This window comes from Lichenostomus cassidix, chromosome 2, assembly GCF_008360975.1.
Source record: "Lichenostomus cassidix isolate B80296 chromosome 2, HeHo_3.0, whole genome shotgun sequence".
In the NCBI taxonomy this organism is placed as follows: Eukaryota; Metazoa; Chordata; class Aves; order Passeriformes; family Meliphagidae; genus Lichenostomus; species Lichenostomus cassidix.
Window position 1 is genome coordinate 1,036,667 of NC_139482.1, and position 11,244 is coordinate 1,047,910.

Sequence of the window (11,244 nt, forward strand, 5' to 3'; positions counted from 1 at the left end):
GGGAAAGTTTGGAAAAGAATAGCAGATATTGGAGGAACAACACCAAATATTCAGGGAATATTTGGGGAATTTTTGAGGAATATTTGGGGAATAACAGGAAAGATTTGTGCAATGAGTGACAGTAGCTCAGGGAGTATTTAGGCAATACTAGGAGAATAGCTTGGGGAATGGTTGGAAAAGAATAGCAGATATTGAAGGAACAATACCAAATATTTAGAGAACATTTGGGGAGTATTTGAGGAATATTTAGGGAATAAGGAATGATTTGGGTAATAAATGAGAGTAGCTCAGGGAATATTTGGGCAATAATAGGAGAATAGCTTGGGGAAAATGTTTGGAAACGAATAGCAGGTATTGAAGGAAAAATACCAAATATTTAGGGAATATTTGGGGAATATTTAAGGAATAATATGGCCGTAGCTGAGGGCATATTTGGAAATCCCAGGGAATATTTGGGGAATAGCAGCACAGTAGCCTGGGGAGTGCCCAGGCCTTGGCTGGGTGGGAATTCCTGGACTGACTCTGGCATTCCCGTGGCATTCCCATGGAATTCCTGGCCTCTCCACAGCTGACCCACGGAGTGATGAACAAGGAGCTCAAGTACTGCAAGAACCCCGAGGACCTGGAGTGCAACGAGAACGTCAAACACAAAACCAAGGAATACATCAAGAAGTACATGCAGAAGTTCGGGATCCTCTACAAGCCCAAAGAGGACACGGAGCTGGAATAGCCCCTGGAATTACCCCCTGGAATAATCCCACCAGGATTCGCCGTTCCGAACCACCAACCTGTGAATTTATTATGATGATGATGGTGAATTTTTGTTTTTTAAGGAAAACAAACTTTGTTCCCATCGCTGAGGATGAGCTGGGCTTTCCCAAGCCTGCTTTTCCCGATCCAGGCTTTCCCAAGCCCGGCTCTCCCGGCGCTGCTCTCGAGCTCTGTATTATATTTTAACGTATATGTGAATATATTGATAATAATTTGCTTTTTTCCCGTTGCTTTCAGCCCCAAACGTGCCGATCCCACGGCAACGTTTGGCAGGAGACTTCGGGGGTTATTCCCAGATTTTATTTTAATTTTTTTTTGTTGTTTTTGGGTTTTTTGTTGATTCCTTGGTTTTCCTTTTGGTTCTGCGAGGTTTCCTCCATTTCCCTGTAAATACTGCGGATTTCTGGCCATGTTGATAAGATTGATTTTACTGCTTCGAGCATTTTACTTTATCCAATTTTTACGGAACTTTTTATGTAAAAAAAAAAGGGCAAAAAAAGAGAAAAAAAATAAAAAATCAAAAGAAAAAAAACCAAAATTACCCTGAACCCCAGAATGAACACTGGGTGGGGCTGTGAGGGTTTGGCGCTGGGGGGGACCTGGCTCAGGGTGTCCCCTCTCCTTTGGGGACATCCTGTCACCCTCAGAATTCCCAGGAATCTGGACCTCCCAAGGAAGGGAAGGGAAGAGGTTTGGGGTGACCCAGGAGCATTTTGGGGCTAAAAAGGGCTCTTTTCTGTCCCCAGTGCCACCTGCCTTGGGGTCTTCAGGGTGTCCCCTCCTCCTCCCAGGGCCACCCATGCCTGGGGTCCATCTGGGATGGGTGTGGGACACAGGGACACCCTGGGACACAAATCCCAGGGACACAAATCCCGGGGACACCTGAGGGGACACATCCTCAGGATGTGACCTTGGGGAATATGGACACCTGCAGACACCAATCCCAGGGATGTGGGACACCCAAGGATCCACAGTCTGGGGACAGAGGGACACCTGGGGACACTTGGGATACATCCCAGGGACACAGAAACACCCGAGGACACAAATCCTGGTGACACACGGACACCCGAGGAAACATCTCAGGGACAAAGGGACACCTGAAGAGACACCTGGGACACATCCCAAGGACACACAGACACTTGGGGACACTCGAGACACCCAAGGCAACACATTCTGGAGACATGTGGACACCTGGAGACATTTGGGACACCTGAGGGGACACATCCCAGGGACAAATGGACACCTGGTGACACTCGGGACACCCGAGGGGACACATCCCAGGAACACACACAGACACCCGAGGACACAAACCCTGGTGGCACCCAGTGACACGTTTAATGCCCCCACCCCAAGACCAGCCACCAACGGTCCCCAGCCCACCCCCCAGAATCCCTACAAAAGTACAAAACCCACGTAGAAAAACCCAGGAATCCATCGGGAAGCGGGAGCACCGCCGGGAGCAGCCACCGGCGCCGCCCCGCTGTCCCCGGGGGTGTCACACGGCCGAGGTGACATCCCCCGGTGTCCCCGCGGGGCCGCGCCGGTCGCTGCCGGGTGCTCCCAGCTCCAGGAGCTTCTCCAGCTCCCCCGGCTCCTCCTGGCGCCGCGGGGCGAGACCCTCGGGGGACCCTGCGGGGAGGGACGGGGTCAGCATCCCGGAATGCCACACCGGGAGAGCCACCGAGGGCTGGGGGCGACTGGGGCCACCCAACCCCATCTGGATGCTCCAACCCCATCCGGAACCTTCCCGACCCCATCCAAATGCTCTTAATCCCTTTTGGATGCTCCCTGACCCCATCCAGGCGCTCCCCAATCCCACTGGGAGCTTCCCAACCCCATCCAGCTCTCCTTGATCCCATCCCATCCCATCCCATCCCATCCCATCCCATCCCATCCCATCCCATCCCATCCCATCCCATCCCATCCCATCCCCCCAAGTCCCCCCAGACCCTGGCTCCCCCCGGGGCTGGCTGTCACCCCAAATCCCGGCTCCCCCAGACCCTGTCCCCACCCGGCTCCCCCCAAACCCTGTCCCCACCCGGCTGTCCCGAAACTCTGTCCCCACCCAGCTGTCCCCAACCCCTGTCCCCACCCAGCTGCCCCCAACCCCTGTCCCCACCCGGCTGTCCCCACCCCCTGTCCCCAGCCCGGCGCTCACGGTGCTCCAGCTCGGGGCTCTCCAGGCACACTCCGCTGTCCCCCCGCAGCTTCTCCCCGTCCCCCGTGTCACCCGCGTCCCTCGCCTTGTCCAGCTGCCGCTTCTTCCTGCACCTGTCCCAGCTGTGGGGACACGCGGGTGTCACCGGGGGTCCCCAAATGCCCGCGCTGTGCCCCCGGGACGCCCCGCTCACCACTTGAAGGCCACGTAGGCCAGGAGCCCCACGACGAGCGCGGCCAGGAGGGCGCAGTACAGCGGGATGATGTCGCCGGGGGGTGGCTCGGGGGACACCGGCGGGGTCACTCGGGGTGACCTCGGGGTCCCCTCGGGAAGCGGCGCCGCGGCCTCGTCTGTGGGACCCCCGAAAACGGGAAGGGAATGCGGCCGTGCCTCAGTTTCCCTTTGGAGCGGGGTGGGGACAGGGGGACGGGGCCTCTGAATTTGGGGACACCTCCTGGTCACCCCCTGAGGCACGCGGGGAAAACGGGACACGGCAAGAGGGAATGAGAGGAAAATGGGGGGAAACTGAGGCACGAGGGGAAACTGAGGCACAAAAAGAGGGAATGGGGAAAAAACAGGAGGAAACTGAGGCACAAAAAGGGGAATGAGGGAAAAAATGGGGAGAGTCAAGCAGGATTTGAGAAAACTGAGGCATGATATGAGGAAATTAAGGAATGACAGGAGGAAACGGAGGCACGGAATGGGGAAACTGAGGCCCAGAGTGGGGAAAGTGAAGAACGACATGGGGAAACTGAGGAATTGAGGCAGGACAGGAGGAAATTGAAGAATTATGTGGGGAAATTGAGGCAGGACATGGGGAAATTGAGGCAGGACATGGGGAAACTGAGGCACGAAGGAGGGAAAGTGAGACAAGGAGAAACTGAGGCAGGACATGGGGAGAATTAAGAGGAAACTGAGGCAGGACATAGGGAAACTGAGGCACAACATGGGAAAATTAAGGAATAACATGAAGAAGCTGAGGCACGGGGGGAAACTGAGGCAGAACAGGGGGAAATTAGGGAGCAACACAGGGAAACTGAGGCACAGTGAGGGAAAAACAGGCACAATAAGGGGAAATTAGGGAATGAGGAGGGAAAGCTGAGGCACAGTGAGGGAAAATTGAGGCACAATAAGGGGAAATTAGGGAAAAAGGAGGGGAAACTGAGGCACAAAAGGGAAACTGAGGCACAAAGGGCACCCCGGGCCCAGCCCCCCCAGTGTCCCCTTTGGTGTCACTCACGGGTGCAGGGCGGGCAGGGCGGGCACAGCTCCTCGGGCTCCTCCTCCGTGGGGCTCCGCGCTGCGGGTTTGGGGCATTTTGAGGCGTTTTGGGTTTTTTTGGGGGTATTTCGGGGCGCGGGGTGTTTTTGGGTACTCACTGCGGGCGCAGGGTGGGCAGCGGCTCTCGCAGGGCTCGGGGACACCGGGGGGACACGGGGGACACCCTCCGCCCCGCCCCGGCACCTGCGGGAACAGCGGGGGGATCCTGCCTCAGTTTCCCCTTAATTCCCACCAGGACCCCGCGAATTCCCCAAAAAAACATGGAAAAAGGGGTTTAGAGGGGCTAAAGAGTGGGAGGAGGGATGGAGGAGCGGTAAAAATAAATGATGATAAATGGAAATAAATAACAGTGGGGAATCAAAGGGAAGGAGGAGAAAGGAAAGGAAATAAATAGTAAATAAAAACGAGCGAGAGATGAAAGGCGTTGGAACGGAAAGGGATGGAAAGAAATGAAAGGAATAAAATGAAGGGAGAGAAAGGGAAAAGCTGAAGTAAATTAAAATGAAAGGGAGGAAAACGACGGGAAATAAAGGAAAATAAAGCAAAGGAAAATAAGGAAAGTCACACAGGGTAAGATGAAATAAAAGAGAATTAAAAAGGAAGATAAAGGAGGGAAATAAAGTGAAATTCAAAAAGGGAGAATGAAGTGAAAGAGGAAAAGAAAAGAAGGAAAAATGAAATAAAAAAGGATGATAAAAATAAAATTTAAAAAGGGAAAAATTTTTAAAAAAGGAAAATAAACCAGGAAAATAAAGGAAAAAAAAAAAGGGGATTGTAATAAAATGAAAGAAAACGAACTGAACCGAAAGGGCCCAACGGAACGGAACCGAACCCAAAACACTCCAACAAAAGGCAGGGAGCGCAGTGACCCGGCGCGCCCCGGGGCAGCGGCAGACCCGCCCGGCCCAGCCGCACCTCCCAGCCCAGCCCGGCCCGGCCCAGCCCAGCCCAGCCCGGCCCAGCCCGGGCCCGTCCCGCCCGCACCGGGCTCAGCAGCAGCAGCAGCAGCGGCACCGGGAGCGCCCGCATCGCCGGGGCGGCACCGGCACCGGGACCGGCCCGGGACACTGCTCGGAACCCTGCTCCGGGCCCAGCCGAACCGCTCCGGGCCGAACCGCTCCGAACCGCTCCGAACCGCTCCGCCTCCGCCCGCCTCGCTCCCGTCCGGCACCGCCCGCTCTCGGTTCGGCTCCGCCCGGCTCCGCCCGGCTCCGCTGGGTCCCGGTTCGGTCCCGCTCGGCTCCGTTCAGTCTCAGCTCGGCTCCGCTCGGTCCCGGCTCGGCTCCGTTCAGTTCCTCTCGGCTCCACCCGGTCCCGGTTCGGCTCCGCTCGGCTCCCCTCAGCCGCCCCGTCGCGCCTGGGCCGGGCCGGGCTGGGCGTGGCGCCCTCGGGCAGGGCGCGCTCCCATTGGCTGCGCGCGGCAGGGGGCGTGCCCAGAAGGGAGCTCCGCCCCGCGCAGCTCGTCGGTCGCAGGTTCGAGTCCCGCCCGGGGCGCTGCCATCGGGACCGGGCCGGGCTGGGACCGGACTGCTCCGAACTGGGATCGAGGACAGCGGGGAGGCGTTGGCACCCCCCCTTCCGCCTATCCGCCTCCCTGCCCCGGGGAAATAAGTGCCTGGAAGCGGGAGAAGCAGCTTTATTGAGCCCCGGTGTGGGTGGAGAGACTTGGGGTGGGTGCAGGGTGTGGGAGTGGGTTCATGGTCCCGGTGCGGGGTCCCGGTGCGGGGGCGTCCCCCCGGAATGTCCGCTGTCTCCTCTCTACCAGCCGCGCACGGGGCGCCAGAGCTCCACCACCTTCCCGGCGCTGTGCACGAAGTACACGGGGTGCATGGCGGCCGTGGCACAGGCCTGCGACAGAGGGGACACTGAGCTGTGCCACGGGGCTGGGACAGAGGGGACACCGAGCCAGGCACAGGGCTGGGACAGAGGGGACACTGAGCCGTGCCACGGGGCAGGGACAGAGGGGACACTAAGCCAGGCACAGGGCTGGGACAGAGGGGACACCGAGCCGGGCACAGAGGGGACACTCAGCGCTGACACTCACGTGGAACGGGATGAGCGCCAAGGTGCTTCCCACCGGGAATTGCTCGAAGTCCAGCTCGCCATCCACAGCCTCCACCTGCCCGTGCTCCTGGGTCAGCCCCACCAGCCTGCGGGGACACACCCGCCACCTCCTGTCACCTCCCGCCCGCTCGTGTCGCCCGCCCCGCCGCCCGCCGCGGGTGTCACCTGAGCTGGGGGTGGCCCTCGATGGCGGCACAGCCCGGCGGTCCCTGGTCGCGGCCGTGGAGGCTCAGGCCGGCCCAGCCGCAGTCCACCAGCAGCTGCCCGCGGTGGCGGTAGTGGCCGATGACCCTGGTGAGGACGCGGATCGCCACCTCCTCCGGCCGGCAGGAGCCCAGCTGGGTCTGCTGCAGGTCTGGGGGGCACAGGGGCTCAGCCCGGGGGTGTCGCGCCCTCGGAGGGTCCCGCCCGGCCGGGGGGACCTGTCCTACTCACCGTAGAAGAGGTAATTGCCCGGGTGCACCTCGGTGAGCTGCGCCATCTCCGGCACCGGGTGGCTGCAGGACGGCGTGGAGCCGATGGTGGCCTGGGGACACGGGATCCCCGCCTGCCGCAGCCTGGGGACACCAGGGGACATCCTCTGGGTGATCGGGGCGAGGGACGCCACCCCCAGGTGGGTCCTGCACCTCTGGGTGCCCCAGCTGTGCCAGGGAGCCCCCCAAACACTCAGGGGAGCAGCCCGGATGTGGCAGAGCCTTCCTCAGCGAGCCTGGGAGGACTCAAGATGTGCTGGGGAGCCATCCAGATGTGTCCCGGTGCCAGCCAGATGTGCCACAGAGCCCCCTCAAAGACTCAGGGCTGGTATGTGTCCCCCCAGATGTGCCAGAGCATCCTCCAAGCATCCCCAGATGTGCCAGAGGTCAACCCATATGAGCTGGACACCCTGCCAGATGTTTTAAAGCACTCCCACACGTGTCTGGGAGCCCCCAGATGTGCTGGAGACCCCTCCAGGTGGTTCTAGGAGACTCCAAATGTGCTGGAGACCTCCCCAAAGTGTGTGAGGGTGCCACCAGATGTGCCTGGGGGACCCCAGTTGTGCCAAAGACCCACCCAGATGTGCCAGGCCGTCACCAGGTGTGCCAGAAATCCCCTCCTGGCTGTGCCAGGGCACCCCCAGATGTGCTCAGTACCCTCCCAGATGTGCCTGAGAGTCACCCAGATGAGCTGGAGATCTTGCCAGATGTGTTAAAACACATCCAGATGTCCCAGAGACTCCCCCAAGGGTGTCAGAGCCCCCCCAGATGTGCTCCAGCACCTCCCAAATTGTGTCAGAGCACCCCAGCTGTACTTGGGACTCCTCCCAGATGTGCCCCAGCACTCCCCAGAAGTGTCTGGGACCCCTCCCAGATATTTCTGGACCCCCAGATGTGCCCGGGAGCCCCAGTTTTGGGAATGGGATGGGATCTGGGGTTTCTCCCTCACAACCCGGTGGGCCAGGGACCCCCAGGAGGTGTCCCCAGGTGGGCACACGGCTGTCCCTGGCTGGGCGGAGGTCCCTGCCCTCCCCCTCTCCCAGCAGGAGCCATCCGGCCGCAATTCCCTGCAGGATGCGAGCTCCCGCCGGGATGAAAGGGTGGCAGGGAGGAGGGAGGGGACAATGCCCCGGGTCACAACCCGCCACCGCAGCCACATCAAAGGCCAGCGGCGCCGCCGCCACCCCCCGACTCCCCCCGGGGGGCTCTGAGGGCCCCTTTATGGGGGCGATTCGCATTTACAACCATCCGCCGGGTTTTGGGAAGGGGACAGCGGCGCCGCATTGACCCTTCCCGTCCCCAAATCCCGGGAATCCTGCGCACCCCGGCCACTCACGCGGCGACGAATTCCAGCACGGCGGCGGTGGTGTCCCTGGCGATGGCCTGGACGGCCGGGATGTCGCGACAGCCGTAGGTGTTCCCGCAGTGGGCGTAGACCCCAACCAGTGTCACCAGCTCCGGCGAGCCCTGGGCGATGGCGCGCGCCAGGGCCAGCGCCTCGGGATCCGTGGGACGAATCCCGGCTGGCAGAGGGGACACGAGGGTGGGACGGGGTTTGGGAGGATGGCGGGGATGGGTGAGGGGACAGTGGGACATCATCCTCACGGAACATCCTGGCGGTGGGAATGTGGGAATGAGGTTGGGGAGGATTAAAGGTCCCACTGGGGGACTTTGGGCCACCTCTGGCCCATGGCATGGCTCGGGAAAATGACTTTGGGGGGGTTTGTAATGCCCCATCCTGGCTGGGATGGTGGATGTGGGAGCTTGGAATGACGCAGGATCTCATTCTCTAAGAAACATCCTTAAGAAATGATTTTTGGGAGGTCTCAAATCTCCATCCCGCCTGGTGTGGTGGATCTGGGAGCACATGGAGCATCCCACCATCCCACGCCACGACCCATCCAGGATGGAACCCCTCGGGATAGGACACAACGCCCCAGCTGGGATTTGGGGTCACCTACCCCTGGCATTGCCGCAGTCCAGCTTGAGCCAGACGAGCCAGCGCTTCCCGGCGGGAAGGGGATTCTGGAGCAGCAGCTCCAGCCCCTGCGGGCTGTCCACCAGCAGCTGGAAGGCCTGGAGGCGCTGCGCCAGCGCCGAGCACTCGGCCAGCCGCCAGCGCGGCACCGGGAAGGCGTACAGGATGTCATCGAAGCCGCCGGCCGCGAAGAACCGAGCCTCGGCCAGCGTGGACACCACGATGCCCCGGCGGGTGCCGCCTGTGGCCAGCTCCGCCCCTTCCCTGGGGATCAGGGATCGAGGGACCGGGAGCATGCGGAGAGTGGGGAATGCCGGGGGGATGGTGCTGGGAAAGTGCTGGAGGGATTTTGGGTGCTAAGGGAGAGGATAGGGATACTGGGAAGGTACTGGAGAGATACTGGGGGGAAGGTGGAGTTGTTGAGAGGGAGGATGAGGAGGTGCTGGAAGGGATTCTGGGAAGATGCTGGAGGGATTTTGGGTGCTAAGGGGGAGTTGGGGTTTACTGGGAGGATGGGGACATACTGGGGGGAAGGTGGGGATGATGAGAGGGAGGATGAGGAGGCACTGAAGGGATACTGGGAAGATGCTAGAGAGGTGCTGGGGAGAAGTTGGGTGCTGAAGGGGAGGATGTAGGATACTGGGAGGATACTGGAGGGATACTGGGATGAGGCTGGTGGTGAAGCTGGGGTGAAGCTGGGGATACTGGGTGGGAATGTGGGGTGTCCTGAGGGGAAGATGGGGAGATGCTGGGGGGGAATACTGGGAAAGTACTGGTGGGATGGGGGGGTGATGCTGGGGTAGGAGGTGGGGGATGCTGGGGAAGAAGTTGGGGGGAGGATGGGGAACACCGGAGAAGGATTTTGGGGTGAGGAGGGGGAGATGCAGGGGGCAATGGGGAAGGCTGAGGGGTACTGAGGGGAGAGGATGGGGACACTAGCAGGGATGCGAGGAGGAGGTTGGAGGGATGAGGGGGAGATGCTGGGAGGATCCTGGGGAGTCCCTGGGTGGCTCCTGGGGGACACTGGGGGGTTCTGGGGTCACACTCACAGGGTTTTGTGAGTTTTGACGTGAGGGCGCAGGCGCAGCCCCAGGGCTCGGCACCGCTCCCGCATCCGCTCGGCGTTCCCGCGCAGCGTAGCCAGGTCCAGGGTCAGCGCCGGCGTGGGCAACTGCTCCAGGGGGGCTCCTAGCCACGAGCTTGGAATGTGGGGAGGGGGTGCAAGCCGGGGGGAACCTGCTGTGAACCTCCCCTAATCTAAATCCACCCTGCGCCCTCAAAAACCCCCTGTGCTCACCCTACGCCGACCCTACACTCACCCTACACCCACCCTACACCCACCCTATACCCACTTTACACCCACCCCACACCCCCAGAGGAGGGCGCTGCGGGTCTCTGTCCCCAGGCGGGGTTTGCGGTCTGTGGGGGGCTGAGCTCGCTGGCTCTGGGAGGGTTTGGGGTGGGGACAGTGCCGGGGCAGCCTAGGGTGTCCCCTCACTCCCCGGGCACAATCCAGGGGTTCCCTGGTTTCGATGGGTGCTGGGGTTAGGATATGGGAGAGTGGGACTGAGGAGTGGGACAGCTGGGACACCTAGGATAGGGATAAGGGAATCAGGGATACCTGGGATGGGAATTTTTGGAACAGGGACGCTTTTGGCTGAGACAACTGGAACTGGGAAACCTGGCATGGGAAAGCTGGGACTGGGACATATGGAACTGGGTCACCTGGGATGGGGACACTGGGCAGAGGGACACCTGGGACAGGGACACCGGGAAAAGGTGGGATCCTCGGGCCAGGATGCCCGGAACTGGGTCACCTGGGACGGGGCCACCTGAGCCAAAAATCCGGGAGCAGCGACATCAGTCCAAACTCCAGTGGGACGGGAACACCCTCCGGCACGGTCACCTCGTGTCCCCGCCACCCCCGGTGTCCCCTGCCCCCGCCCACCTGTCCGTGTGTCCGTCCATGGCTCCGTCCGGCGCCGCGGCCGCTCCCGGCTCCGCTCTGGTGGCTCTGGTGGCCCCGCCAGTGCCCTGTGCCCCACGTGACGGCGTGGCACCGCCGCCAGAGCGGGGACAAGGGTCACTGCCAGCCGAGGGGCCTCGCCGGGGTGGCAGGGCTAGCGCAGGACACGGTCCGGCAGCGGGGACAGGACGGGCTGCCAGCTCCGGGGACAGCCAGACAGGGAGGGACACGCAGGGAACGCCGAGAGCTGGATGTGCTCCGGGGGTGGCTGAGACCCCCCGAGCTCGGGACAGGGACAAAGGCCACGGGGGGCTGCGGCCACTCGTGCTCGTGACATGTTAGAGGGGCTACTGGGGACCTGCTGCCCCTGCCTGGGACATGGGGGACACAGCTGCTGCTGCCGAGACACCCTAAACTCATGACACACATATGGAGAGGAGCTGAGACCTCCCCCGAATTCGTGACATGTGTGTGTAGAGCTCTTGAGACCCCCCAGTGGTGACACCAATGTCCCCATGTCCCCCTGCCCCACACAGCCTGTCCTGAGACCCCC

The 11,244-nt window shown here is 61.1% G+C and overlaps 3 protein-coding genes across 3 annotated transcripts in view; 1 reads left to right on the forward strand and 2 right to left on the reverse strand.

Annotated features, from left to right (window-relative positions):
* The window catches only part of SETD2 (SET domain containing 2, histone lysine methyltransferase), a 51,385-nt gene extending 50,076 nt beyond the window's left edge, over positions 1 to 1,309 (forward strand). The window contains exon 21 of the mRNA XM_085050058.1: positions 569 to 1,309. Within this exon, the coding sequence (XP_084906184.1) occupies positions 569 to 730 (162 nt within the window). The 3' untranslated portion in view covers positions 731 to 1,309. The remainder of the gene's footprint in view (positions 1 to 568) is intronic.
* LOC146440677 (uncharacterized) lies at positions 819 to 5,909 on the reverse strand. The gene is made up of 7 exons (XM_085053929.1): positions 5,889 to 5,909; positions 5,195 to 5,704; positions 4,309 to 4,393; positions 4,170 to 4,229; positions 3,123 to 3,279; positions 2,930 to 3,051; positions 819 to 2,400 (listed from the first exon to the last, which is right to left on the reverse strand). The coding sequence occupies exons 1-7, from the start codon at positions 5,907 to 5,909 to the stop codon at positions 2,267 to 2,269; spliced, it is 1,089 nt and encodes a 362-aa protein (XP_084910055.1). The 3' UTR covers positions 819 to 2,266.
* Positions 5,832 to 11,184, reverse strand: LOC146440678 (D-serine dehydratase-like). The gene is made up of 8 exons (XM_085050064.1): positions 10,674 to 11,184; positions 9,775 to 9,924; positions 8,709 to 8,989; positions 8,084 to 8,270; positions 6,710 to 6,831; positions 6,440 to 6,629; positions 6,255 to 6,360; positions 5,832 to 6,058 (listed from the first exon to the last, which is right to left on the reverse strand). The coding sequence occupies exons 1-8, from the start codon at positions 10,691 to 10,693 to the stop codon at positions 5,969 to 5,971; spliced, it is 1,146 nt and encodes a 381-aa protein (XP_084906190.1). The 5' UTR covers positions 10,694 to 11,184; the 3' UTR covers positions 5,832 to 5,968.
* Positions 11,185 to 11,244: the final 60 nt, after the last annotated feature.